At 48.3% G+C, this 26402-nt stretch overlaps 1 protein-coding gene across 13 annotated transcripts in view; it reads left to right on the top strand.

Moving 5' to 3' along the window:
* rbms3 (RNA binding motif, single stranded interacting protein) overlaps positions 1–26402 on the top strand; it is a 177282-nt gene that overhangs the window by 120991 nt on the left and 29889 nt on the right. For all 13 annotated transcript variants that reach the window (XM_078081366.1, XM_078081367.1, XM_078081361.1 and 10 more), the window contains exons 6-7: positions 4459–4538; positions 23784–23890. In XM_078081366.1, the coding sequence (XP_077937492.1) occupies positions 4459–4538; positions 23784–23890 (187 nt within the window). The remainder of the gene's footprint in view (positions 1–4458; positions 4539–23783; positions 23891–26402) is intronic.

Here is a 26402-nt window from a genome sequence, read left to right as displayed (position 1 = left end):
ATTTTTCTTAATCACTTGCTCTGGCTGAACTCCTCTCCTATTCCCTGCTCTATTACGGAGGTTTACAGCAGGACTGACGAGCACGAACGCACACAAACAGTGCACAAATACGAGCATATGCACGGACCGGCCTCGGCGCGGGTGCGTGCACGTGTGCACAATCCACCAACAGGCACATTAGTGAGCGAGCGCTCACTCGTACGCATACAGAAAGGCAGGCAGCCTCCTGTGGACCAACAAGCCGAGCGCAGCAACAACCTGCCACAGGCCACCTGTTCAAGCAGACCTCCGTGGGGGAACCGAGACATGATGGAAAAGGGCCGAGAGAGAGAGAGAGGGGACAGGAGTGTGAAGCAGTGGCCGGGCAAAAAAAAAAAGAACTAATCATAGAGGTTATTATACAGAGAGCGATAAGGTGATGGGAAGGAGAAGTCGGTATGAGACTGATAGATTGAGGAATATAAAGTGAAATGAGCAGGTGTGGGCGTCTGGAAAAAAAAAAACACTTTCTGTTAGATGTGGTTAAGGGAAAAAAAAAGAAAAAACTGAGCGGTACAGAAGGTATTATTGTGTAAGTGCAGATCAGAAAAAGAAGCTCGAAAGAGATTCGGCACAAAAGAGATCAATGTGTCTCATGAAGTGCCGAGGCCCCTGTCCGTTGTGTCAACAGACGGACAGCTGCTGAGGGTTGGGCCACCAGGGGCATTAGAGAGAGTAAACCGAGCTAAGTGTTTGTGGGCCGATCCATTACCGTTATCAGAGCCCATTACTCCGGCCCCGGCGCTAATCATTGCCGACAGCAGCACCTGATGCCATTAACCGGCAGCACACGGAGAGAAGCCGGCCTGCCCGCCCGCCGCCCACCTGACTGAACGGCAGCCGCGGGCGTCGGTGCCGACAGTCTGGACGGCCGACTTGTTGTCCCGGCGAACGGCTCACAGCCCGTCGGCCCTATTAGCTCCTCGTCTGCCCACCTGTTGTCTGGCTACCTATTCCTACTTGAAAGAGTGCGGGAGAGACGGCGTCGAGTAGGAGGCGAGCGCTGCGACGGGGGGCCAGAGGGCGCCTGAGGAGGACGATGGAGAGCGCCGGAGAATGGCGAGGGAGGGCTGAGCACCAACGCGTCGGGTCGAGAGGATCGCTTCAAACTCTGGAGGGCGGGTGACGGGTTCAACATGACTGTCCGCCGCTTTCTAAGGATACAAACATAACATGCCAATGCAAATAATCTCAAGAGAGCGTTTTTCTTTTATTTATTTTTTGAATATACAGTACATCGCTACATAAATCACAGTTTGTCTAAGCACTAAGTGGAGCGTGCACTGTGTAGGGTATTGTTGGGCTTTAGTGAAAGAGAAGAAAAGCGATAAAGACGTTAGCGTTGGCTCCCTGCAGCTCCTCTCTGTCACTGGGCTGTGAAGGCCTTATCGAAGGGTGATTGGCATGTTTGTGTAACCGTGTTGTGTGTTTGTGAACAATAGCAGCTCCAACAATGTTGCAGTTGCAAATGACAGAGTCAAATAAATAAACACACAACGGGTTGTATAGTGTTCAATACATGGAATAACACAATCGGACAATTAAATAAAGTAAGAAATAAAAGACTAGTGTTATATTACTTCAGTTTCTGGTCACTCACTAACATTTAAATACACTATAATGTTATATAATACATTATAATGATACCCTAAGGGATCATTAAATTGCTTAATTTAAAGGGATTTCTTTAAGATATGCAAGCAAACTTGTATTATAGAACCATGTTTTGCCTCAGTACCCCATGAGCACTTAGAGTATCTTAATCAAGTAATGCTTTATTCTAACGTGATTGTAATCACGATGAAGTATTTATGTAATGCATCATAGACGTATCATAGAACGTGTAATGGTAAAATATGTTATAACATTGTTTTGTGCTAAAGCCGTGTCTTAAGTGTCCTGTATTTGACCCTGATGTGCAAAGAGCAGCATGATACAAAACGTTAGTTTGCAGCTGTGTCCTGAGAAGGGAGGGCGGTCGACTCGATCTCATTGACGCTTCAAAACAAAGGACTTCTGTTCATGGCCTTAGTTCATATCTTATTCCGTACGAAAGTTCCGGATCTACGTTTTACTTTAGGTCAATTAATTATGATTTGCACCGGCCACTGAGGAGGATCTTGTGTGTGTGCGTGTGTGTGTGTGTGTGTGTGTGTGTGTGTGTGTGCGTGTGTGTGTGTGTGTGTGTGTGTGTGTGTGTGTGCTACCCTCAGCTTCACCTGGGTTCTTCAACCTGCTTTGCAGCTTTTTGTAACTGGCACGGAGAACGTTTTTCACATGTGTATAAAAACTCTGCGTTTTTACTGCTCGGAGACGCCATTTCCACAGAGCACCGTGATACGTGCCGGTGTATTTGACCTTCTGCTTGCAAGCAATAAATGGCCTTTTTGCAACTTTGATCATTCATCAAGACTCTGTTTTATCAGTCAAATCATTCTCTTCTACAGAGCTTTTATTGAAATATTCCACAACAAACGTTCTCCAAAACATCTTTTTTTTATTGTTTGTATTGTATTTATATCTGTGAAGGTCTCCATGTCTTTTCTGTCAGCAGAATAGTTTTATACAAAGTAGAAGTGAATATTAAACCTGAATGGCGGTGACATAATTGTGTCATTACCACTAACTGTAGAGCCAGGCACTGAAACGTATTACTCTCTTTTCTTTGATCAAACTGTTGTAATATTACCAGTGTTACCATGCACGGCCTATTCACGGCGGCTTGTTTTTGGATGCCAGTTTAATTTCTTAATTTTCTTAAGTTTAATTTCAATTTCTGGATGCCAGTTGACCACCATGAATATATGAGATATATATATATATATAATATATTATGAAACACAATGAGGGGCAGAAGGAAAAGAAAAGCGCGATATGGGGGGGTGGGATGGCTGATGCCAGGAAGTGTGAAAGATTACTTATTCTAAAAACAGAGTAGGGAAAGCAAAAGAGGGAAAAATGTTGATGGTGATCACAGAGAAGCAAATGGACGGGAAGAAAAAGGGGGGTCACCCAAAGTGAGAGAGATGGAGCGGGGAAGAGAGTCGAGACAGAGAGAGAGGGTAATGCTGAAAGATGGAGGAAAAAAACAAAGTTGAAAGACGCCGAGAAATAAGAGAGACGTCAAAAAGAAGAGGTGCAGACGGGTCGGGAGTAAGATGGATGTGACGGAGAGCGAGATAAAGAAACTATGGTATCAAAAAAAGGCAAAGAAGGATGAAGGTAGAGATGGGAGAAGCGTGAGAGAGACAGAGGACAGAGAAGCGAGAGGCTGACAGGAGAATATGAGAATTCTGGGAGGTGAGAACGAAAAAAGAATGAAAACGTGGAAAGCGATAAATTCTGCACATTCCAAGGGCCCATTACCAGAAGCACAGGCGCAGCAATCACTCAGGCCCGCGTTGAAAAGCCTATTTTAATATGAGTCCTCTGTGAGTAATCTGCATGGTAACATATGTACACTGGCTGCAAATGAATGCACAAAGCGGTGTTTGTAAGAACATTTTACGCAGAGGACGAGATCCCCTCGACTCCACTTGTGCCACAAGGAGATCTACTGTCTTTGTGTGGTTTTTGTGAGAATATCTCAACAAAATGTGGATGAATCACGTTCTCCCCAGGATGACTTGTAATAACTTCATTAGACTCAGGGCTACTAATGTAGCGCCCTCAGCGCGTCACAAATACCCACCGGTCCTCTGCTTAAATTCATGGCCGAATACCCGCAAAACCAATGTGCTTTTTGCGCTGTGGAGCATTGTCCTCATGCGTGCGGGTTATTTGTGCCCGTGTGCTTATGATGTGAGAGATCAGGGCCCACCTGCTGCTCAGCTGCTGGGCCCCGTAGACTTTTCATCCAGTAACTGAAAGAGGGGAGGCGAGTGAGTCAGCTTCTCTCTCTCTCTCTCTCTCTCTCTCTCCCTCACGAGCACACTTCATACCTTCTTATCCCCCTTCTTCTACATCGTCCCCTGCATTCCCTTCCGCTTGTTCCTTTCTCTGTACTCATTATGAACTTCATGACGTTCCCCAGCACACAGACACACTGACGCTGGGAAGGGTCAGGATTTTATTTCAGAATAAACAGGGTGATACCACCCAGCCAGCGGGACACATTCAAAATAGAAACAGGCGATGTTGAGTTGCTTATGACTGCAGCACCGCCCACCCTGATATATCGGAGTTGACAAACGGTATCTTGGTGTCGGTGAGAAATAAACTGTGTCTCCTGCCCGGGGTATTCTTATCCATTTGTGATAGTTAGTGTGTAGTGCCACCAAGAAGCCTTCATTCATACCATAAAAATGTCATTATATTCCCCACAAGCTGTTTGTATTATCCTTTAGTGTCAACATTAAGCTCATTTGTTTTCCGAGTGTTTTTAAATGAAACCCCGTGTGTCTCTTTGTTTCGTTGCAGGATGGAGTCCACAGAGAAATGTGAAGTAGTGATACAGCATTTCAACGGCAAATACCTGAAAACCCCACCCGGCATTCCAGGTGAGTCTCCCATCCTCTGCCTGTCGTTGTTCTTGCCTCACCCCTTTCCTCTCCTTCTTTGGAAAACCATCATCGCCATCGCTGTGAGAACTCTCCCTTCTGATTCGCTTATGGTAATTTCTCATGGTGGATCTGCTGGACAGCTTGATAGATTGTGTACGCTGTTGTTTCTGACACCTGAAGCCGGCTGTCGTGACTATATGGCGGATTCTGTAGGTATCCTCCCTCCCTCCCTCCCTCCCTCTCTCCCTCCCCCTCTCCTCTGCCACCATCCCTTTCCCTCCCTGGAGCCGTCGCCGCTGTAGGCTGAAACTTCTCGGGCAGGAGAAAGCCCTCTTAATATTCACACTCACGCCTCTGTGCTGTTCTTTGCAATCTACTTAAGAGCTCGCACTCCCCCCTTGCTCCTCTCGCGCTCCTGCTCTCCGCCGCCGTGTCCTCTCTCCCCCCGTCTCTTCTCCTCTCGACGGTGGAACAAGCCGGCCAAGGAGAACGCAGGCGGGTAAGAGAGGCTGAAAAGAAAGAACGTCTGGAGATCCAGACATGGATGCATAAGGCTGTGCGGCTTTTAGCCGGGTCCAAAGTGGCATCGCTGTCCCCTGAAGTTCAGAACCGATTGAGACATTGGAAATGCTGGAGACGGAGCGAGTCTCTGTGGGGGCGGAGGTGACCACAGGTGTTGGCAACAAAGGAAAGGAAGGGTAGAAGGAGAGCAAAGATGTGAAAGAAAGAAAGGCCGGGGATGAAGAAACAACCTGCCGCCTGAGCACTTTTGAGGCCAAGTGCTGCGGCGTCCGCTGGTGCCCGTGAATCCCGGCAGGACGTGTGGAGGGGGGGCAGGGGAGGGGGCACTGAGGGCAATACCGACGAGATTTCCTTCACCCCGGTGGCAATTTTATTAACAATACTCACCCCTTCTACCGGCTCGCCCATAAATCGCTCCTCCACTAGACGGTAATGTCTCAGAGAGACTGAATTTAGAATCTCCACACACACACTGCATAGCCAGCAGCCATTAAAGGCAAGGTGAGCGGTTATATTGAAGTTTAGCCGTAATAGGAAACCTTTAAAGCTGTAATATCAGGCTGACCTTCCCCTTTAAGGGTCCGTCTCCCGCGCGCTCGGGCTTTATTGTTGTTAATGGATTGTTCAGGCTTGTTCAAGCTTGTGCCAAGCGTGAAGATTTACCATGAAGATTTACGGTCCCGACCGAGGAAATCCTTCTGTGGAATTAAGAATAGTAAGAAGTCTACAAGGCCTGGTCCGGTCTGGTGCTACTATGGTCCCACCCGTATGTGCACACGCGGGACCGGCTCTGTCTTTGAAGATTCTATTGATCCTTTTGTTGTTGATGTTTGTGATTTAAGGAAACATCTAGCATTATCAAATCCCAGATTTGGACTTTATATTTATAATCTTTGCCACAAATAGCCTTAAATGTGTACTTGTGTGTGTGAGCACAAGTGTGCACGTTATGTGTTCTCATGCCATGCACAACATTCACATTTATGCATTTTAAAGCTGGAGCGCACACGCTGTATTTGTGTGCTGTGCATGTGTTTGTGTGTGTCATGTCGGTGGTATTTCCCCAGAGCCCCTTGCTATGCAGGGCAGCTTCTTCATCCATCCTGCTTTGACAGTTCAGTGCCCCCCCCCCAAAACACCCCGGGGGACCCTCGCCACACACAGCACAGCAGGAGCGTGCACGAGTTTCCTTGTGTGACAGCTATGACTGCTACACTCTCTGAGCACATGCGCACACAAACCGGCCACAAATACAGTCACGCACTGCTGACTTTGACCTGTGTGGAATGTCAACATCCACATAATGCTAATGAGATCCCTTTTTTTCACTCGATTTAGCTTTTGAAACACAGTCCACAAAGTTACTGTGGTAGCACAGATACACACGCACGCTTGGCGAGGAGCGAGCACGCGTGCTTGTGCACACGCGCTCACCAATCCTCTCAAGCCCCTATTTGACAAGCCTTTGCATTTTCAGCTTAGCTACTCAATCAGACTGTGTCAAGGCGTGTGTGTGTGTGTGTGTGTGTGTGTGATGGGGGTTGGTCTTGTTATAGCTATCCTCTTCTACTCAGGTGTGTCCAGTGGCGATAGAAAAGGATATTGAGTTGTATCCTTACCAGGAAGCAGATATCTGGGTGTCAGGTCATCTGTTAAATTAAACGGAAACAGAGTCAATTGGCAGGAGGTTAGCGCTGAGTCGTGGATAGCGCCGCGGTGCACGGAGGAGATGCAGGTGCAGAACACAGGAGTGCAGCGATGCTAGCAGACGGAAGCTAATGGCGCCACCGACAGCTCACATACACCTCCTGTTTAACTTTTAATGTAATAACGTGATTACATGAGGTGTTGAGTTGATGTTACAGAGTGGGAGGGATGATAGCAGATGGTAAGCTAATGAAACACCTTACCCATTATTACTATTAAGTTTTAATTAAACCATTTCTAATTTCCTGGCGGTAACATGCACTTTTGATTTGTGTTTGTGACCCAGAAGTGTCAATACAATAAGGAATTAGTTCTTGCCGTGCTCTTGAATTTGAATGCCAGTCCATGCATGACAGCGAGCTCTGCAGAAACAAGTGCAATGTCGCTGGTACCTAATCAGCTCTCCTGGCCGGGTTTGTTTGGCGAAGGCCTGGTTGATATGAGAGCTGCGTAGTGAGGCGCAGAGGCCTGCCCCAGCCTCTCTGCTCTGCCCACGTCTGATTGTGATTCGCAGAGAGGGAGATGATCGATAGCCCTGATGGAGCACTACAGCTGTTAAGCTATTCTGTGCAATGCGGCAGCCGCTCTCTCCTCGTCGCTGCGGCCGGCTGTGAGCGCGCACACAAAGTCATCCACATACTCCCTGTGAAGGAGGTGCACGTGTACACAAAGGTGTGTGTATTCTCACCTATAGACACTCATACTGCATGCATTATTTCACATGCACATGGCAGCAGCACGTGTGACTATAAGTACTTAAAATATACACAACACAAGAAAATCCTTTCTGAGAAAGGATCCACTTTGTAGTTGGAGGTGAGAAATCTTTAGAGGTATCCTTGTTTTTCAGTGCATGTGGATTTACACAATACTGAATAAATAGAATTTATGAAATGTGACTACAGCAATAAACCATAGTGAAGTGAGCCCAACAGGGACGCATTATGATTTACACTGCAACCCTGAGCACTGGGAAAGTCAAAGGAAGCGCGGATAAAAAGTGATTTAATCCGCTGGCTCCACTGAGCCTGGCTGATTAAAGCCCTTCGTCCCACAATGCATTAAACAGCTTAGAGATGACACCCTATGGTAAATGTAATTTAAACCGGAGATACATTAGCCATTGTTTGGTTTTGGCAGGTGAGTAATCTCACGTACATTCCGTATTGTGAGTGAGCCGTGGCAGGGAGGAAATTGGTAGCAGTTGATGCATGTTCTGTGCCGCTCCGGCGAATTGCCGCTCTTGCAAATCAACTTCTTGCCTTTGTTGGCAATCAAACAACAGCTAAAAAAAACCCAACAAGGTGCATGTCTTCAGAACGGCTAGACACAAGTAGTGTCAGTGCCAAATGACAGCACCGGACTTGATGGAATCTTGCATGAATGCCCGACTGTGCCAATGGAGATGGAGACACTGCAGCTTCTTCCTTTCCCCTTTCGTTGCGCTGCTGCCAATGTGGCAGCGGACCCCAGAGTCGGCTCCAATATTGTCCATTAGATGCTGGATAAATAATGGAAACCACATCGGGAAACAACCACAGTGGCCCATGTACACGGGGCCAGTGGGAAACTTTCATTATGTGCAAGCTTGTACAAGGATCGTATTCGAATGTGAACATAAATAGTGGTTTAGGACCACTTTAAACCCCCCCCATTATGAACAGGATCTCTGATTTACTTGTGAGAGATGATCCGGATGACGCCGAGGCTTTTTAGTACAACCTTAGTTGTACTAAAAAGCCCGCCGTCCCCCTTTTTCAAACAAAACAGAGCACCGACTAGAAGACGTAATTTGCCGCTCACAATGGAGGGGGAGAGCTGTGGGGGGGGGTGTTGTTCCCTCCCGGTTGGCGTCCTCGCCAAGGCAACGGTGCCGAGACAGCCCATGGTATTAAAACGTCCCTCGCTGAGTTAAGGAGGGTCCCAATTCACTTGTCACAAAAAGCCCCTTCTGAAACTGTCAGTCATACACGAGTAATCCATGTTAATTTCTGCAGTCCCTCCCACATTCCCCTGGCTAATAACGGGCCTGTCAGCGGGCCCGTTTCCCCGATGGCGTGTAGATTTAGCCAAGTAGGTTGGTGGCTCGGCTGCCTGCTCGCTGCCAGGATACATTGTTCCCGTGATGCATCCCTGTGCTGATCTTTGAAATTGTTTATATCTAATGTTTGCCTTCCTCTTGTTTGACAGAAACAAAAGGTCAAATGTGTTGTGTATCGATGATTCGCTTACCGCCGCCGTCACCCGGTGTGAACCGGCCATTTTTCTGTCTCTGTTTGTGATACGCTGCGACAATCTGACAGCTTTTCGATATACGGTGCTACGGATAATAATTAGCCACCCGTCCTCGCTCTCAAAGGCGCTTCTCAGGATATTGCATTGTAATGAAATCTGTCGTCTTAGCATGAACCCCCCCCCCCCCCCCCCTCTACCCGTGACTCCACCCGCCTCCCATTACAGGCGGCACACACAGGACGTTATTATTGGCATACCCAGTAAATCAGACAGCTTCCTGAAAAAGGATCAATTTCCCCCGATGCACTTTCTCATTATAGCCTTATCTCGCCCACAGACAATAATCTGGATTTGTCACGCTTTGTTTGTTTTGCCGCTGAACTGTATCAATCATGAGCGGAGCCAGTGGTTCGGAGAGTGGAGGGCGAGGAGAGGAAGGTGCCCCCTCTCAGTGGATCCCCCGCTGAAATATAAAGCGTTCACCTGCTGCAGTCCCCTTGCACACAAAATGACATAAGCCCTTTGATTGGCTCCAAAGTTTGTTTAGGCAGAGGAGAGGAGCCCCGGCTCCTGGAGGGGTTTAGGCAGGAACAATTGACTTTGCTCTCCACTCAACCACACCTAATGTGGAGCGAGACAGAAAGTAGGAGTGTAACTGGGAGGAAAAGACATGTAACGAGAGAAATATAGCGGGAGGGCGAGGGGAAGATCAGGAGCTGAGGATATGTGACAGGAATAAGAGGCGGAGATAAATGAGAACAGATGGAAAAGGGCAGAGGGGGGAAGAAAGTGATGGCGCAGGGAGGCAGAGGAGTGAAAGTTGGAACAACCGGTGCTTTTGGAAGGGCAAATCTGAGTAAAGTTTATCCGCTGCAACTGCAGGGATGAAACGGTGACCTTGGCCGCGCGACCGCTTCCTGAGCGTGACCCCTGTGACCCCGGCCCCAGCTGTGCACCACGTTGATCCCTTTCTATCGTCCCCCTCACCCAGCTCACGTCACTCCTCCCTTTTGTTGTCCTTGCTTTTGAGCTCTCGCTCTCTCTCTCATCCACGCCTCTCTCGCTTATCGTCCGAACTCGCATCGCTCCCCCTCCCCTGCCGCCCTGCACGTCGGCATCGCACCCACTCCTATTCCGCCCTGATGCTCATCTATGTAACTGGATCCAGCCGAGTGCACACAATATTAGTGCGAGCAAAATGAGCACCTGCGGCCGCGTTTATTCATCGACAACACTCTTCCTCTCCTCTTTTGCTTCATCGGCGTTTGGCCGTGTCATTGATGTGTCCTTGTTCCTTCTGGGCCGTGGATTCGTCTTTTAGTCCAGAATATGTCAGTAAATATTTGTTGGGTTACATTCATGATCGGCCCATTACTAAGTTTCTCTAGCTTGAGTTTGGCCATTCATTGGAAGGTCACAACATTTATGATCCAGAGAGGATGAACTGTCTTAACGAAAGTCATCTTGTTCTCATTAACAAATGCTGGCATATCGATCAATCAATCAATGACAGCTAATCATGCATTTCCTGCAGTATTTTACTGCTGTTGTCGCTTAAGACATAAATCCGACATAAATTTTTGGTTGAATGTCTCGCACAGTAGTTCTTCACCGTAGACTGTGGAAGCTTTTCTGCCTGTAAATTGTTTTCTGCCGTCGTCAGGAGCTCACACACTTTTCAGTCATAAGCAAAAATGTCTAGGTTTTTCTTTTCATTCTTCTCCCCGGAGGTAACAAGAAAAAGCCCCGAGAGGCGTGCACCATCTTCTCGGATCCCTAGATCTCAGATCTCAAGCATCAGTCAACTTAATCTAATGCAGCACCCGAGACAATGCATTTCTTTAATATTCAGCCTCTCTGCAGGTACAGCAGGTCACTGATGTCATGTGCTTTTGGTCCAGCCGTCCAGTCCTGCAGAATGAAGATTGAGTTTGCCGAGGAGGGTGATCCTACTCCAAGGTTTCTGTGCTATGCAAGCAATTCAGAAGGTCTTGCTCAGTGCGGCCTACTCCTCTCTCATCCCAAAAGTTACAGCGTCCTCATTTACAGCTTTCTATCTTCCACTGTAGTACGTTTTAGGGTAAACATTCAAAAGTGAAGAGAAAGGGCGAGGTACTGGTGCTCAGGTCATCTGACGGACCAGGATTGACCTCAGGACTAATTGCATCCTCTGTGTGCTTGCGTCAGGGAAGCAGGCATCAGTTACACCCGGCCGCGACGCTGTCAGCGTCCCGGGACACAGAGGGCAGTGAGATAAATCTGGCAGCCGCCCCCAAAATAGAGCAGGGGCCTCCATTAGAACAGGACGCAGGCTGTGTGGGAACGAGCAGAGGTCACTGTGGTCAACAGAGTTATTTCTGTAGCGCCACCGGACCTCCAGGAGTCGACGCCCATTCATTCATCCGACCGCCTGCCATCGGGGCGGGCGGACACAGGCGGAGACGCGCACACCTCCGCCCTCCGCCAATGGACGATTTCCATTCTATGAATCTCACCGTGACGGCGTCACAGCTTCCTTTTTTTCCCCTCTTTTAAAAAAAAGATTGTTGTCACCTAGAGCTATTTGTGTGTTTTCTATATGAGCGTGTTTTTTCTCGAGAGCTGCCTGCCGGTGTCTTGAGCTGAAGGACGATGGAAACACACCTGGTTCGGAGTGACCTCATGTCCCAGACACACTGTCTCCGCTCCCTCGGCTGGCGGCGCGGCTGACCGTGGTCATTGGATCGCGCCTGTGTTTTCTTCCCTTTTCTCCCGCTGCTGCTGCTGCTGCTTTCGCTCAGCTCCACACAAATGATTTGCCGCAGCTCGCAGAAATGGATGCTCACTTTCTGTAGTTTCACGAAAACACAGACGACGCACAAAAAGGAAAGGACTCCGACGCGCCAACAGAATGATTTCTTACCGTCTGTTTCCTACCTTTGTTCTTTGAGCCCCTCTCTCTCTCTCTCTCTCTCTCTCTCTCTCTCTCTCTCTCTCTCTCTCTCCCTTCCCGTCATACACACACACACACACGGACACACACACATCAATAGTCCATTAGGATTGTGTTGCTTTCATTACCTCCAGCTTGGCCCTGAGACAGCCTTCGGAGTACAGCAGAGCAGCGCTGGCCAGGATTGCAGTGTATATAGCGAGGAGCCTGGTAATTGCCCGCTCTCTGTTCTCTCTATCCTGTGCGTCAGGTGGAAAGTATGAGTGTGTGGTATCTGGGGAGCACCCCCGCTGCGCCGCGCTGTGCAGCGCCGCGTCTCGCAACGACTGCCTGTCCCCCCACAGGGCACAAGTAATAGGGGGAAAACAGAGTGCTTAAAGGCCTTAGAGAGTCCAACAACTGCCACTCCAGCAATACACAGCGCCGTGGGAAGGGAAACTAAAATCGGGCAGCCCACACTTGCGGCTGAGAGGCACCTAAAGATATATATGCTGTCTAGAAGTCTCGCTTTTCATGCCTTGCTTGCTACGCGGTGGTGAGGGCTGTTACCGTAGCACAGCTTCTCTGACGGGGTGGAATATTTGGAGGAATGTTTTGTTTCACCTGCCAGAAGGCAGAAAAATGGTCGAGGTACAAAACATTTGAGGTTTCCAAAAAACATTTGAAAACACTTAAAAGCCAACTCTGAAATATGCTGTTGAATAATGAAGAGGGTGTTGGGTAAGAATGACTTCACAATGAAACTCTGCTCCCTACTAGATGAATAACGCTCATCAAGTTCAGTTTTCGCCTGAACTAGAACTGTAGAACATCAGTCCCATTCTTGTTGACCTTGAATGTCTGTTTGAGGTCATTGATTTGTAACAGCCAAGAAGCCTTCCATTCACAATCTATACCGTTGGTGTCTATTATTCCTGGCTTGATCTGAGTGTGTCGATTTATTTATTTTCTTTCAAATTTGGCACAGACGTCCGGTAGCATTTAAGGAGGAACCGATTCGATTTTGGTGGCCAAAGGTCACGGCAACCTCATTAAATCTGTTTTCAGCCAATAAGTCACACATTTGTAATCGGATGAAGTACCGTCGTTCTCAACGGACAGGAATGTAAATCGCAACCCGACTGGTTGGTATTTGTAATTTAATGCTGGGTTGGTAGCATTTAATTTGAACCAAATGTTTAAAGGGTGAACGGTTCGCAGGCAACCGACTGCATTAATAATAACCGGATGAAAAAATAAATTAATAGAATTAGTTTTTGCTACTGCAGTGTTGAGAAAAATTGACTCTTAAAGGTGCAAAACGGTCAGCAGTCAATTAAACATAAAAGATTTGTGATTAACAGGCAAAAAAGCAAAACAGAATATTTTCCACATGTGCCCCTTTATTATATTTCCCTCAAATCATTCATCAAAGAAATGGCTTTTCACTTCAAAAGGCCTCGTTGCTCCCGGGCGAAACAAACAAAGATGATTCATTTTACTGACGTCCTTGTTAATCATACCTGTGGTATGTGCCATGTAAAAGTATTGACGAGTGCTTTTGTAGAGGTGTTGCCTAATGGCCGTTTTGAGCAGCACTCTTGCCAGATAGCAGTGATGTAGTTATGATAATCCCGCCACTAAGTTTTCCCGTTCGCCGGCCCCTGTCTGGATCCTTTTACACGTAGACACACAGATTTATGAATTACCCCGAGCTAGTCATATCTCCCTTTTAGCCCCGAGAGGTAATCTCGCCACAGATGCATCCAGATCAATTTTTCAGCATGTCTCATTTGCGGAGAGCGAGCGGCGGGCTCGGCGCGGCGAGGGGTGAGCGCGGGGGGATGGATGCAGTCGGAGTGTATCCAATTTCAGGCTGCAAAGCGAATGGCCTTGGAGATCAAGGATTATACAGCAGATTTCTAAGTCGGGCTCGTATTGATTCGCTGCGCCCCCGCTGCACTCTCCGTTGTACCTACTCTATGTAAGCTTTTAAATGTTCCTACCTTTAATGCCCCCCCCCCCCTCCCCTCATCAGTATCGCCGCCCTGATCTATAAGGCCACGACTACTGACCCGTATAAATATGGACTTTTGGTTTTTCAAGATGTCACAGGACATGCCAGTAAAAAGGACCAGTAATTCATGGGAAATCATGTGTGTATGTCTTATTCGCTTTGGATCTGCTACTAGTTTTGGTGAAATGGTTTTAGCTGGTGCTATTGGAGGTATTAAAATATGAGAACGGCTTCCCATCACACTTAACCCTGTGGAAAAATACTGTAAGCACTATAAAAGTTTCCTTTTAATGCACATCCTGGCTGACAAAGCAAGTTCCCACTTGCTGTGCATACATTACACAACGCGTCTCTTGAGGTTCTCTTGGTCCTCATGAGGACAGTTTTACTCTTTTATTGCTGTTCTGGCATCCTGGTCTCAGTGAACGTGTGTTGTTGGAGCTTCTCCAAACTGCAGCTGGTACCGATGAGCGTCCGACCACCCAGAATTCTTTCCACACAGACGTTTGAAATTCGGATCTTTTTCATTGCAGCAGACGCATTAATCAGGGGCGTTTTCATCATTTGTCACAATGTGATTTGATGCGCTGTCCCATACTGAGCAGCACTCTCGGCCCCCCTCGGTCTCAACATCCTTCGCCAGTCTGAGCCACGGAATTAAAAGTTTGTTGTCCTGCCATTCAGCCATCTGTTCTGCAACTTCCTGTAGTCTTTCTTTTCCATCTCACTCACGCACACATTCTTTTCACTTCACTCACACACGCAGTGTACAAACACTGTACAGGCACGTGTTTGAAGTTTGGTAATGGCTCTGAGAACAGAAAAAAGGAGATTGCCTCAAAGTCTTAACTATTTAACAGTAGGGTTCGGTACTGAAAAACCGTGCTATATTGGTTTGGCTTTATATACACAGTTTGAACCTGTAGATTGAAGCAAAGTGTTTTGTATTTAATTCTTCGATGTTGTCAATTGCCGTTTTGTCCTTTTTTTTAAATTAACCTTGGTTCAGGCACCGCTTAGAACTGTTATCGGAAAATAAAAAACGATACCCATTCCTATTCAACAGTGTCCCCCTCAAAACGAGAAAGAAAGACGGGCAAAAGAGGGTCGAGACGGGTGTTGGGATCTGGGTGACTCATGGAACCGCCCCATCATGGGGTAGAGTCAGCAGCGTGGATGGTTAGATGTGTGCTAGCGAGGGGAGAGCGTGTCCAAATCCCCTCAGTTCGCAGAGCCATCACAAACAGTGGATTAGCCGACCGCCGCCCCCCTGCTGGGAGAGCGAATGGCCGCTCCCTCTCCAGCATTATACAAATAACGGGCCAGGGAATTCAATAAGTACCGGGCTCATCAGACCTCATCAGCTCCCCCAATTAAGCCTCACATCATGGCGACTGGCGGGCTGGTTGCCGTTGGTGACAGACGAGAGCCCGCGAGGTGGTGTACTCCCCTCTGCAGCAGCGCCGCCTCGCATTCCTGACATTGTTGAGGGGAAAACCTTGGTGTGTGTGGGGGGTTGGAGTGGAATCGATAAGTGCTGATGAACATTATCTATGTAACGGCAGTCTTTGGACTGAAATTCGGTCCTGGCCGTCTCGCTCAGGCTGCACTGCTGTCCCCACGATAGCCGTCCTCAACTCCCAACTATGCAGGAGTTACCTGCACCGCGCCGGAGCCCATGAACCCTGCTGATATTGACGTTGTGTCAATATCCCTCCCCTCCCACATTACCTCCCTGTGTTTCCCCCAAGGGGGGAGAACATGTGGAGAAAAAACCCGGCTATCCCCCATCGATTGGGACCCATTAACGCACACTGGGAAAAACAAAGCCTTTTCATCACTTCTGGGATGTTTAGGCAAGGACACAGCCGAATTTGTTCCACACATGTCGACCTCTCTCTCTGCTTTTTGCTCTCTAGGGGATGAAGGCGCAGAGTAACTGATGCTAGAATAAATAATGCTGAAGACTTTGCCGTGTGTGTAATTTTCCCCAAAGAAATGTGCTATCAAGCTGCCCTTCACACTTATTTTGTGATTTTCCTTTTATTTTAAGGGTTTGAACCCTTAATTGTGTTTGGACTGATTATTTTGATCGACTGGTTCTGGACTAAAGCGACAGAATCACTGCTCATTATATACGCAATGATACTGTGCAGGTCAATTGCAGAAGATTGTCTGCTTTGTGTTTTTTATTCACTTAATTACCTGGGTTTTAGAATCCAGAGCAATTTCCACACTTCAGGAAATAACAAGTTCCTTTGAAACCTGTTATTATATTCAGCGTGCATCCCAAAAAAATGCCATAGATGGAGATGCCATGTCTATTGTCAGCAACTTTTTTTGGAAAGGTTACTGTCAACGCTGCTCTCAACAAGAACAAAGAGAATACCTAAGAGATGAATTAATTATGAGCACTGGGAATGTCTAATGCACTGTTTGAAGTTTAGAAGTACAGGGCTCTGTCAGACACGGAGCAGATGAGTGGGGTGGCCATCTTACTGGGGACCTAACGATGCCTTTTGAGTCTTTTATGATGATGGCTACTGAAAATGACCAGCCAGTTCATAACACATCTGTGCCCGCTCAAGTTGGAGACCATAGACATATTTCATATATTCTACAGGCAATTAGAATAATATAAATGGCGTCTCACTGAAACGTAGCTCTAAATACATTTACAGTACTGTTACTAGGCAACAAAAATACTTGCTTAGTAAAGTATAATGTTCTTGGTTTATTTTTCCTCTGATTTCACAACGGGAATGAGAACCATCCTCCTGGGTAAAAGTTTGGATTTGTAATCCTAGTAATCACTCAATGTTCTATAAAAATAGTATACTACTGCGTCCCATGTATTTAGAAGGATAAATACAAAACAGGGCTTTAGAAAATGTAACACGGGACAACATAGCATCTGCATCAAGAACCCCCATAGAGCAGTTGAAGACTGAGGAAACAAGGCAAAAGATACGAAGGATGTCGAGTCAGCGGATTGACTTTTAAGAGGCAGAATGGCAGAAACATAGTGCAGGCCTTCCTGTGCTGTCTGTGGTTGTGAGTAGGTACGGAAGAAGTATATTTGTGTGTGTGTGTGTGTGTGTGTTCGTGTGTGTGTGAGCAGCGCTGCTCCTTTGACAGTAAAAGAGCAAAGAGAGCTGCACCTGCAGCTTCTATCAACCAGTGGAAAGCTCCTTTCAGCGCGGCTTTAATTACCGCCTGTGCAGCTCCGCTCGGCTCAGACGGGCTGGTCTCCACGCAGCCGACCAAATCCCCTCACGCCTCGCTGCCTTCCTGCTCCACGCAGTCACCTGATCCCTAATCAGCCACGCTGCCACTCTTCATCGATCCCCAATCAGCTACAGTAAAGGGGAGTCTGTGGAACCTCCTCCCCTCGCATCACCCCCTCTGCCCCTCCTCCCCCTATTAGTCCGGTGCCCTGCTTTCATTGATCATAAATCAACGTCACTGGCAGCATTGATCGTCAATCACCCCACCGTGACATTATCGATCCGGCTGCTCCCTCGGCGATAGGCCTGCGCTCGGCCCACATGGCAGCCGTGGCCGTGGTGTATTGATCCCCCTCAGATACAGTATCGAGGGCTCTATATTGATAATTCATTTATTGTTCTGTAATTTCATTTTCTTTCCTGTCCATACCGTTGTTACTGGAAGCCCCTCTGGTGGAAACCTAGTTAACACACAGCCTTTCTTTCTTTTTCATGCCTCCCCATGCTTCTCTTACTTGATTTGGCTTTCTTGTGCTTGCAGCTCCGAGCATTCAAATGTCATTATCAATTTGCAGCCGAGGATGGCCTAAAGGTCACAAAACCGTACTTATAACCAAAACAAAAAATATACGTTTGAATGCTTGGGCCATCTGTAAAAGTGTGCTGGAGGCGAGGTGTCGATTAGCAACACCCCGAACATCCAGTCTGCCTTCTGAGTGTCATGCTGGCCAACAGCAGAGGGCTGCTTGTAATGCTCTCTGAGGGGGGATTTCTGTAACCCTATGAATGTAAAGCAGTGTGGTCAAAGTCATTTTTTTTGCCCCAGCACACGTTGAGGCTAATGCAAAGCCGAGTATGAATGTTGGATGTAAATAACGGAGCTTATAGAACACCGATTTCTGCATCTTGTGTGCAAAACCCGTGTTATAGACGACGAGCAATATTTGCCGTAGGTCCCGTGGAATTACCAATCCCCCATCTGTATGATTCATCTCTATAGGTGGGAGGTTCCACAGGTCACTGGCGGCGTTGGCGGCGTTATAATACGCTAACAGGGAGTGAGATGGCTTCGCTGTCTGCCCACACAGGCAGCGACACAGACAGTGGAGGCCGGAGTCAACCCCCACAGGCAGACTACGCCAGCAGCTGCTCTTTAGTCTTAAGAGAGCGCCACGGCCCGCCACGAGCAGCTTTAGGCCGCGGCGCTGAGGAAAGCCAGCGGAGGGCACCAGAAATTGTTGCCCCCTCGTGGGAATTCAATCAAAACCAATCAAATCAGCAGAGAAATAAGACACATCAACAGCTTGTCTTACAAAAAAACCTGAGATAGTTTTATGAGCGTCTTTGCCGCCCAGCGATGAAGAGGAGCAGACAGCCGGTCTCACTGCCTGTGACGTATTGACGTCACGTCTCCGGTTGCACATTGTGCTGTTTTCTTAGCTGCGATCTTATTTCAAATCCACTCTGCAAATAGTGTTTTCAATCTCATACTATACTCCCACAATTCTGAAGCCGCCACAGTGCGGCTCCGTGTAATTGCCACCTCGGGCAGCTGTGTAAAGCCGCCACTGATGGCGAGGCCTACTGCAGCACCAGAGATGTTGGCATCGTGGAGCAGCATGTGTGGGTTTAACATTGGAAACATCTGTCCCTGGCCGCTTTAAAACTGGAACTGATTGCAGGAACCAGCCACACAAAACCATGCAATTTGGAATGAATGCGGCGAGGGCTGTGCAATGTAAGGATGAGGATTTGTGACCTTCATCAACCGACTCGCATGCGGCAGCTCGCGCTCGCTCACACAGCGCTGGCGGTTTTAGCCGTTTGCTTTCTCACCACGGCAACTACAAGTGGATTTAGCTGATAAAGCTCACACCATGCCCACACATTTATTCTGAAGTCTGTACTCTGAGGCCCAACCAATACGTTTTATCTGCTCAAATATTTCCAGCCGCACTCCGGCAGAATGCTCTTCGCCTTATCCGTCTGACCATTTCACAGGAATGTCTGCGTGTTCCAGGTCTGGCTGAATGCTAACTTGTGTGTTTTGCATTCGCAGCGCCACGAGTGGCCTCGGTCAATAGTAGCGCGTTTTAGACGTGGAGCTCATCCCATCCATCAGCTTTATTTGAGTGAATCTGGGTCTGCTCAGCGGCGCATGGAGAGATGGGTGCATAGGTGGATGGATAGATGGAAGGATAGATAGATGGATATACGAAATAAGGGGAGAGATGGCCCCTCTGCACATAACCACGACAGAGAGCGATGCAATCGAGGGAGACGGACCGAGAGAGTGAGAGATGGATTAGCATGTCAGAGACTCCCTACATAACATTACTCTTGTTAAGTGCGCAATAGCTCATCGATCAGGCTTCTACCCCCCGCATCCAGGGCTCTTCCCTCCACATCCTTTCCCCTAATCCATAATATCATCTCGGGCTGGTAGCGGCTGGCGTGCTGCAGGAGGCCTTCTATGGGAAAGGCTGATCAATAGCCGTAGAGCATGTGTAGCGGATGCAGAGTGAGAAGCCAGGCGTTGCTGACATCCTCCCCCTTATACGTATCTCCCTCACTCCTCTATATAGCATATAGATTGTAGAAGGGGCAAACTGTGCGGCGCCTGTCACTTCTGCCACTGGCGAGTCCCCCCTCTCCCGCGTCTCTTTCCGTCACTGTCTCACAGCGTCTTTTTTTGCCTCTCTATGACACGGTATCCGCCTTTCCATCCGTCTCGCTCTCCCTCTTTATCCCGTTCTCCTCCCGGCGCCCCCTCTCCATTTATCGCCGCGTGTCATTGAGCCACGTGTGCCGTCGCTGTCAGCGGAGCGGCTGGCGGACTTTCTTCATTTCCGCACTGAAGGATGGGAGCCGGCGTGGCAGCTGTGAGAGCTATCGACTGGGATCCGTCAAAGCCCTCCCCCAGGGCAGTACTTGGTGCCCCCTGCTTTCCCGGTTGGCGGCCATTCGGAGCTTGCCTACTTAACTCTGAAAATGGCGACATATACGCTGCTCCGCTGTTTGGGTCCTGTGCACCTCTAATACGTTTTTTTATATCGTAGCTTCTTGGTCTTTATCTTTTTCTAAAACACCGTCCCTTGAGCCGCCTTCCTCCTCGCGCATCTGTCGATTGTCTTTCTGTCCCTCCCGCTCTATTTTTTTCTCCCATAAGGCACAGCCCCCTCCGTCTGGGCTGACAGGTCAAGCTGGCTGATGGGAATCAGACGGTTGTTGATCCAATTAAAGATCCCCCTCAAGCACTGTCACACCACCGCAGATTTCCAATAAGAATACTCTCCTCTTTCTACTTCTCCTTCAGCCGGTTCTCTCCTAACACGTCCTTGCAGTAAAACGCATCGAGCCCCCCGGATGACTTTTCAGAGCTCAGGAAACTTCAGGCCGGGGAACCCATTGGAACCTTTTTACCAAAGTTTTCATTGAGAAGTGGAAAGCTTCCTTGCTCCGAAGCCCTTCGGATTGACATATTTAAGTACAAGTGGCTGAACAGTTGCCTCTTTTCAGCCCCTCTTCAGGGCTTTGCACAGACTGGCCAACACACCAGTCTGTGCAAAGCCAAAGCGAGGCCGGCCCAGTCTGCCTCCAAGCCCCTTGTGACAAGCCTCTTTTGTAACTGTCTCGCTAGTGAAAAAGCCGGCTGTTTTGACGAAAGCCTTTACCACACTACTTCTGCTGCTCGGGGGCATTCCTGCATTGATTCCCCCATTAAGGCCAAACAGATGTGCAGCCCGATTCTACGCCGCAGAATGATTGCAATGTCCGCGCAACTCGCAGATGATAACTTCTGAGGCATACACGGCGGACACTCGGTGGGATCGAGTGTTCTCGCCACGCTGGCAGCAGACAAAAGGGCAGATTTTGGCTGAATGTCGGCCCACAGGAAACGACAAGTGGCGATTGCTTATGCAACGCCGCACACAGAAGAGAAACTTGACTCCAACGAGACTCAATTTAAGAACTACATCTGCTTGCACTCATTGGTTCATTTTATTTGGTGCTTCTGTGCCTATTGATGAGCAGAAAGCCAGGCGCATCTCTTTACAGCCAAACGCACAGTGTGGGGTGGGATTAAGCCGAGGCTGTGAGCACGCGAGGCACCTTCCTCTAGCTGAACTGTCTAGCGCCCTTCTTCTAGTTCCATTTTGCTGGCACATCCATGCGCGTACTGCATGTCCGCCGTCTTCCCTCATTAACGTGTTTGACAGTTTCTACAGCACCCACATAAAAAACATTGTTACCGCAGTTATTAACCTCTGACCAAAAGCACTTTACGTGTTTTTCCCACGATTTAGAACCATTAAGGACAGCAAATAGGTTCAAAAGGCAGCCTTTTTTCATTTTTTTTTTCAAGCAGCCTCCTACCACACTGCTGCCAGTGTGCAATGTGTTGTACTTGGACCCTGTTTCCCAAAGACGCAGCCTCAGCATGCTAGTAAGAACATTCAGTGGCCCAGTTTATTGTGTGCTGTGCCAGTGGTGACGGTGTATGGCGAGAGGTCTGAGAAGGTTTAGAAGCTGGCAGCAGTTAGCATCGTGTGTTTGTGGGTATCTCAGCATGCTTTCCGTGGCCGTAGCAGCTTTAAGGGTGTGTGCGTGCGTTTGTGCCGGGGCTACGGAGGGGTGAGTGTGATCACAGGGCGGGCGGGGCGCTATGAGGCTGTTGATCTTGGGCCGGAGTCTTAAACAAATTGGCCGGCTCGCTGTGGGAACTGGGGAGGCACTCACGGGGGTAACGTCACCGTGCTCCGTGTCGGATTCGGCAAATCTCTCCGATAGCTAATTATCTCCCAGAGTGCCAGAGGAGAGGTTTGGAAGAGCTTTTGTTGTTTTTCTTCTGCAGCGTCTCTCTCGCTCTCCCTCCCCGGTTACATTCTCCTGGGCTGACTCTGAGAAGTTTGGTCCCGCTGAAGCCCCTCAAGCCACATAAACACATTTTAAGTTTCTGTTTTGTTTTTTTCCTAGGAGTTTGTTTGTGCCACAATCCTCTCAGACAGTGCAATTAAAAATGAATTCTCAACAATGTGGCAGAAAATGTAAATGAACAGACACATGATCACGTCAGCTCCGTTAACGCGCCCAATTATTCCTTTGAGCTGGAACACCGTCCGTCACTCACTACCTGGTCAGTCCCGACACCGCGTCTTTCTCCCCGTCCCTGTGACGCTGCAGTGTTATCGAGGCCCGAGCGAGCCGAAAACATCCGGCAGCGGAGATTAACCCGTCGTCGGTGCTCGCGGTGGGTGCCGTCTCCAGCGCGGGCGCCGATGAAAGGTCCCGTCAGTCCGTCGCGTGTAATGCAAACGTGTTGACAGGACGCCCCCGTCGGGTCCCTCCTCTGAGCCGCCAGGTGCAAAGCAGCGGTGGTTCAGGTGCTTGGACAAGCTGGCCGGGCCGGCGTGTGTCCGGCCGTCGCTGGGCTGTCGGGAGCGTTTGATCCCGATGTAGATTCTCAATTCTCCCACGGTCGTTCACCTGTTCTCGTTATCCGTTTCTCTTTTTTTTTTCTAGCATGTTTCTCTCACCCTCTCCGTACCGGCGGCGTTTCTTTTAGTTGGTCCAACTGCCTTCATTCCCCTCTCTGATCTCTGCACAGTCTGCCTCCGAAGAGATTGTGATCTCGCCTGATGCAAACTGAAAGGGCGACGGACAATGTTAAGGCCCCCAGATCCCCAGCCAAGAGAGCCCACCGTTTCTCATGAGAAAAGCTTTTTTTATTTATCTGCCTTCCACCCCCACCCTCCCCCTTTCACTCTCTTCTTTCAAGGAGCCTTTCTTTCATCGTTTTTGCCATTTTCTCACCAGGAGACCCCTCTACCTGAGTTCCATTTTTGTCGCGGTTCGGGGCTCACCTGCAGCTCTAATGTGAGAAAGGTCCCTTTGAGAAGTTCTCGCCGTAGGTCGTTGCATCGCTTTCATCAACCTGTTATCAGCAATCCCGCGTACAAAAGGCTGTTCATACAGAAGAGGTCGCAGTGAAGAGTGCCTTTTAATATTGCATTCATTAGATCAATAACAGCTATTTCACCGTAGCGATGGCACATGATTCAAACCCGTGTCGCCCCCAGTGTTCCCTGATAGAACAGAGCGGTTACTATCTGTGGCAGCCGCTGCCTGAACAACAGTGTCCAGTGAGACGCTTGCACTGATGCTTGTGGAGTGAGGGGGGGGAGGAGGAGGGGGGGAGGCATAACATTTCAATTAGAAGAGAAAATGCCTGTTAAAGTGAAACACGGAGGGATTACAGGTCAGGAAACGCCTTCTAGAGAAAAAAAGAAAAGCTCGGGCTGACGGAGCGGCCCTGCATTACCATCTCAGAGGTATTTACGAGAGCGATTACTGTGATTATTATTTCAACAATACCCTGCAATGCTCCTTCATGGGCTGCCAGCCTGGCCCGGGGGGGGAGCGAGGGTAACCTGCCAACATCGTAGCTCTGGGAATTTTTCTAGGAGCTCCATAGGAGGGAGGAGAGGTGGGGGCAGGGGGGTTAGAGATGCAATGTAGAAGACCTAGTTTAAAGGGCCCCCTGGCTCTCTGATGGGTCACAGGATGCAGTCCTCCTAATATGATTGTGTCCTCTTTCTCTCTCTCCGCCTCTCTTTCTGCAGCTCCCACGGAGCCTTTGCTGTGCAAATTTGCCGACGGAGGGCAGAAGAAACGCCAGAGCCAGAGCAAGTACCCTCAGAACGGGAGGCCGTGGCACAGAGAAGGCGAGGTAAGACGAGTAAGGGCAACCGTGGCTCGGGGGGGAAGGGGTCCCGTGGGCGGTCCACTGATCTCCTCCTGCATAAACCTGAATTTCTCCCGTAGGCTGTGAACAGATATTAGTTTGATGAGCTACTTGCAGTGTGTAGAGTGTAGCACGCCTCGAGTGATTGGGAGAAACATAAGGAGGCGCTATGCGAAAAGCCCTTTTACCATTTACGGTGTTGCACCAATGCATGAGCCGTCGTCCCTCAACGCGATCTCACCGCGTACTAGATCCTGAAATTCTTTTTTTTGCAAGAGGTGCACCTGATCAAAAATGCATCATCAAGGGAAAACAATCATTCACGATTCAACAAAACTGTCGTAATGTCAAAACTCCCTTTATGTGATTAATCCTAAACTTTCAGCCATATCTTAACTCCTGCCTTTGCTCTCTAGCTATTAGACACGTGAAACAACACATTTTTACATCATTACAACACTTGTTTTTTAAGAATTAATCGCTAGTAGATGTAGGAAGGGGCAAACTCTTTCCATTCCATCATGACAAGGTGATTCCCGACCAGGTATTCATCTCTGAGGTAATGGTTGTCAAATAACAAGCCCACCTCACTCCCAAGGCCACTTGAGATGTTGCCAACACCTGGCTTCATGTAAACTATTACTGCCTGTCATTTGTATTTACTCTAAGCTATGGAGCCGTAAGAAAAAGAAACCCCCAGATATCGATCAAACTGCCCCCGGATGTATAGCGCTGTCACCTAAATTGCATCTCAAGCCGAACGCCTCACTGAACACGTATACTCCGTCCATACATCAGGAAGCTGGAATTGGATACAGCGCTACGCTAACATATTCATCAGCAACACGTGGAGGCGAGCTTAAAGTCTCATGCTGTGGGCTACCAACCAGCTATACTGGGAAGGACACACAGAGGAGACGGGTGGAGGAGTCCTTCAGACTAGACTATATAGTATAGAGGGAACACACACATGCACACACACACACACACATTTAGTGAGGCTGACAGTTGTGCTGAAACTGCAAAGTTGATGAAACCAGGAGAGATGAAATGTTTGTCCTTCAAAAAACATGCTCTGGCTGTGTGTGTGTGTGTGTGTGTGTGTGTGTGTGTGTGTGTGTGTGTGTGTGTGTGTGTGTGTGTGTGTGTGTGTGTGTGGTTGTGATGGCGCTGGTGGAGTATTGCGCTAGCCATGCGTGCTTGTGTGTGTCTGTCTGTCTATCACATGTTCAGCCAACAGCTGTAAGCCAGCGAAGCGTGTTTAACCTAAATTCTATTGCCACATCTCCTCACAGGCTAACACACAGTAACAGGGTCAGCTCAGTTGACTGGAGGTAAAGTGAGATTATATTATTTACTCTCGACCACTTCACTGTATATTAAACAGTGTCACACAGATCTACTAATAGTAATTTGATTCTCCTTCAAGGAGAAACATCATTTATTTTGTGATCACATCCACTCTACTACTACTTAAGAGTTGTGGCGGGAAAATCACTCAATCAGCAGTTTCTGAAATACTTAAATCATCCTGGCTGACACCGACGACCATTCTGATGCTTCTTCTGCAAGGCTTTCTAAATGGTTGTATTGATTCCTCATCCGTGTTTGGGGAACAGGTTCTCCCGTGTGGGCGTGTTTTAAAGAGCACACGTGTGCTCCATTTGATGTCATTATGAGCTCAGGGATTCGTACCGCTGAAGTTCTGGTGACTGAAATCTTGGCTTTGTCATTACAAACATGTGTTGGCCATAAATGTACAGAGTCATATCAAACATATTAACATATATCAATCTAGTTTGACTTGACTTGATATACAATATATGTACATTGGTATTTGTAGGTATTAATAAGCATTCTTAGAATCTTGGCCGTCAACATGCTAATTAGCTGAGCTACCAAACTACTCAATGTCCTTTTTCTGAGAAAAGCTCGGCTGGAGAAGGCAAAAAGAAGAGTGTGTGTGTGTGTGTGTGTGTGTGTGTGTGTGTGTGTGTGTGTGTGTGTGTGTGTGTGAGAGAGTGCAACCTTGTGGTCATTGATCAGCTGTGCAGGCCGGGCAGGGGGAGATGGAAGATGGGCATCAACTGCTAGTCCGTTTATCAGAGCTGAGGCCATTCCTCACCTCCCTCCCCATGGCAGGCAGATGAAGGGGAAAAGCAGCCATGTCTCTCTCTCTCTCTCTCTCTCTCTCTACCTTTTGTCTCTCCATCTCTACAGTGTCCACAATCTCCTTCTGCTTTTGCCTCTTTCTTTCCTCCCTTTCTCTTTCTCTCTTATCCGCCGCGTTTTAAGTCTTCCCAGATCCCACATCAACATCCGGAGTGAGTGAGAGACTAAGAGAAGTAGAGGGAGAGGGAACACATTGCCGATCAGTCAGGAGTTACAAGGGGTTGAGTGCTGCAGGGCGGGCTGATGGTGAGGACTGAGAAATAGATATGACAGATTATCTTGTAAACTACCCAAAGTGGGAGTATGGAACGCGCTGTTTCTCATG

The sequence above is a fragment of the Gasterosteus aculeatus genome, chromosome 10, assembly GCF_964276395.1.
Source record: "Gasterosteus aculeatus chromosome 10, fGasAcu3.hap1.1, whole genome shotgun sequence".
Taxonomy (NCBI): Eukaryota; Metazoa; Chordata; class Actinopteri; order Perciformes; family Gasterosteidae; genus Gasterosteus; species Gasterosteus aculeatus.
Note: the sequence above shows the minus strand (reverse complement) of the source record. Positions and strands in the feature narration are given on the sequence as shown.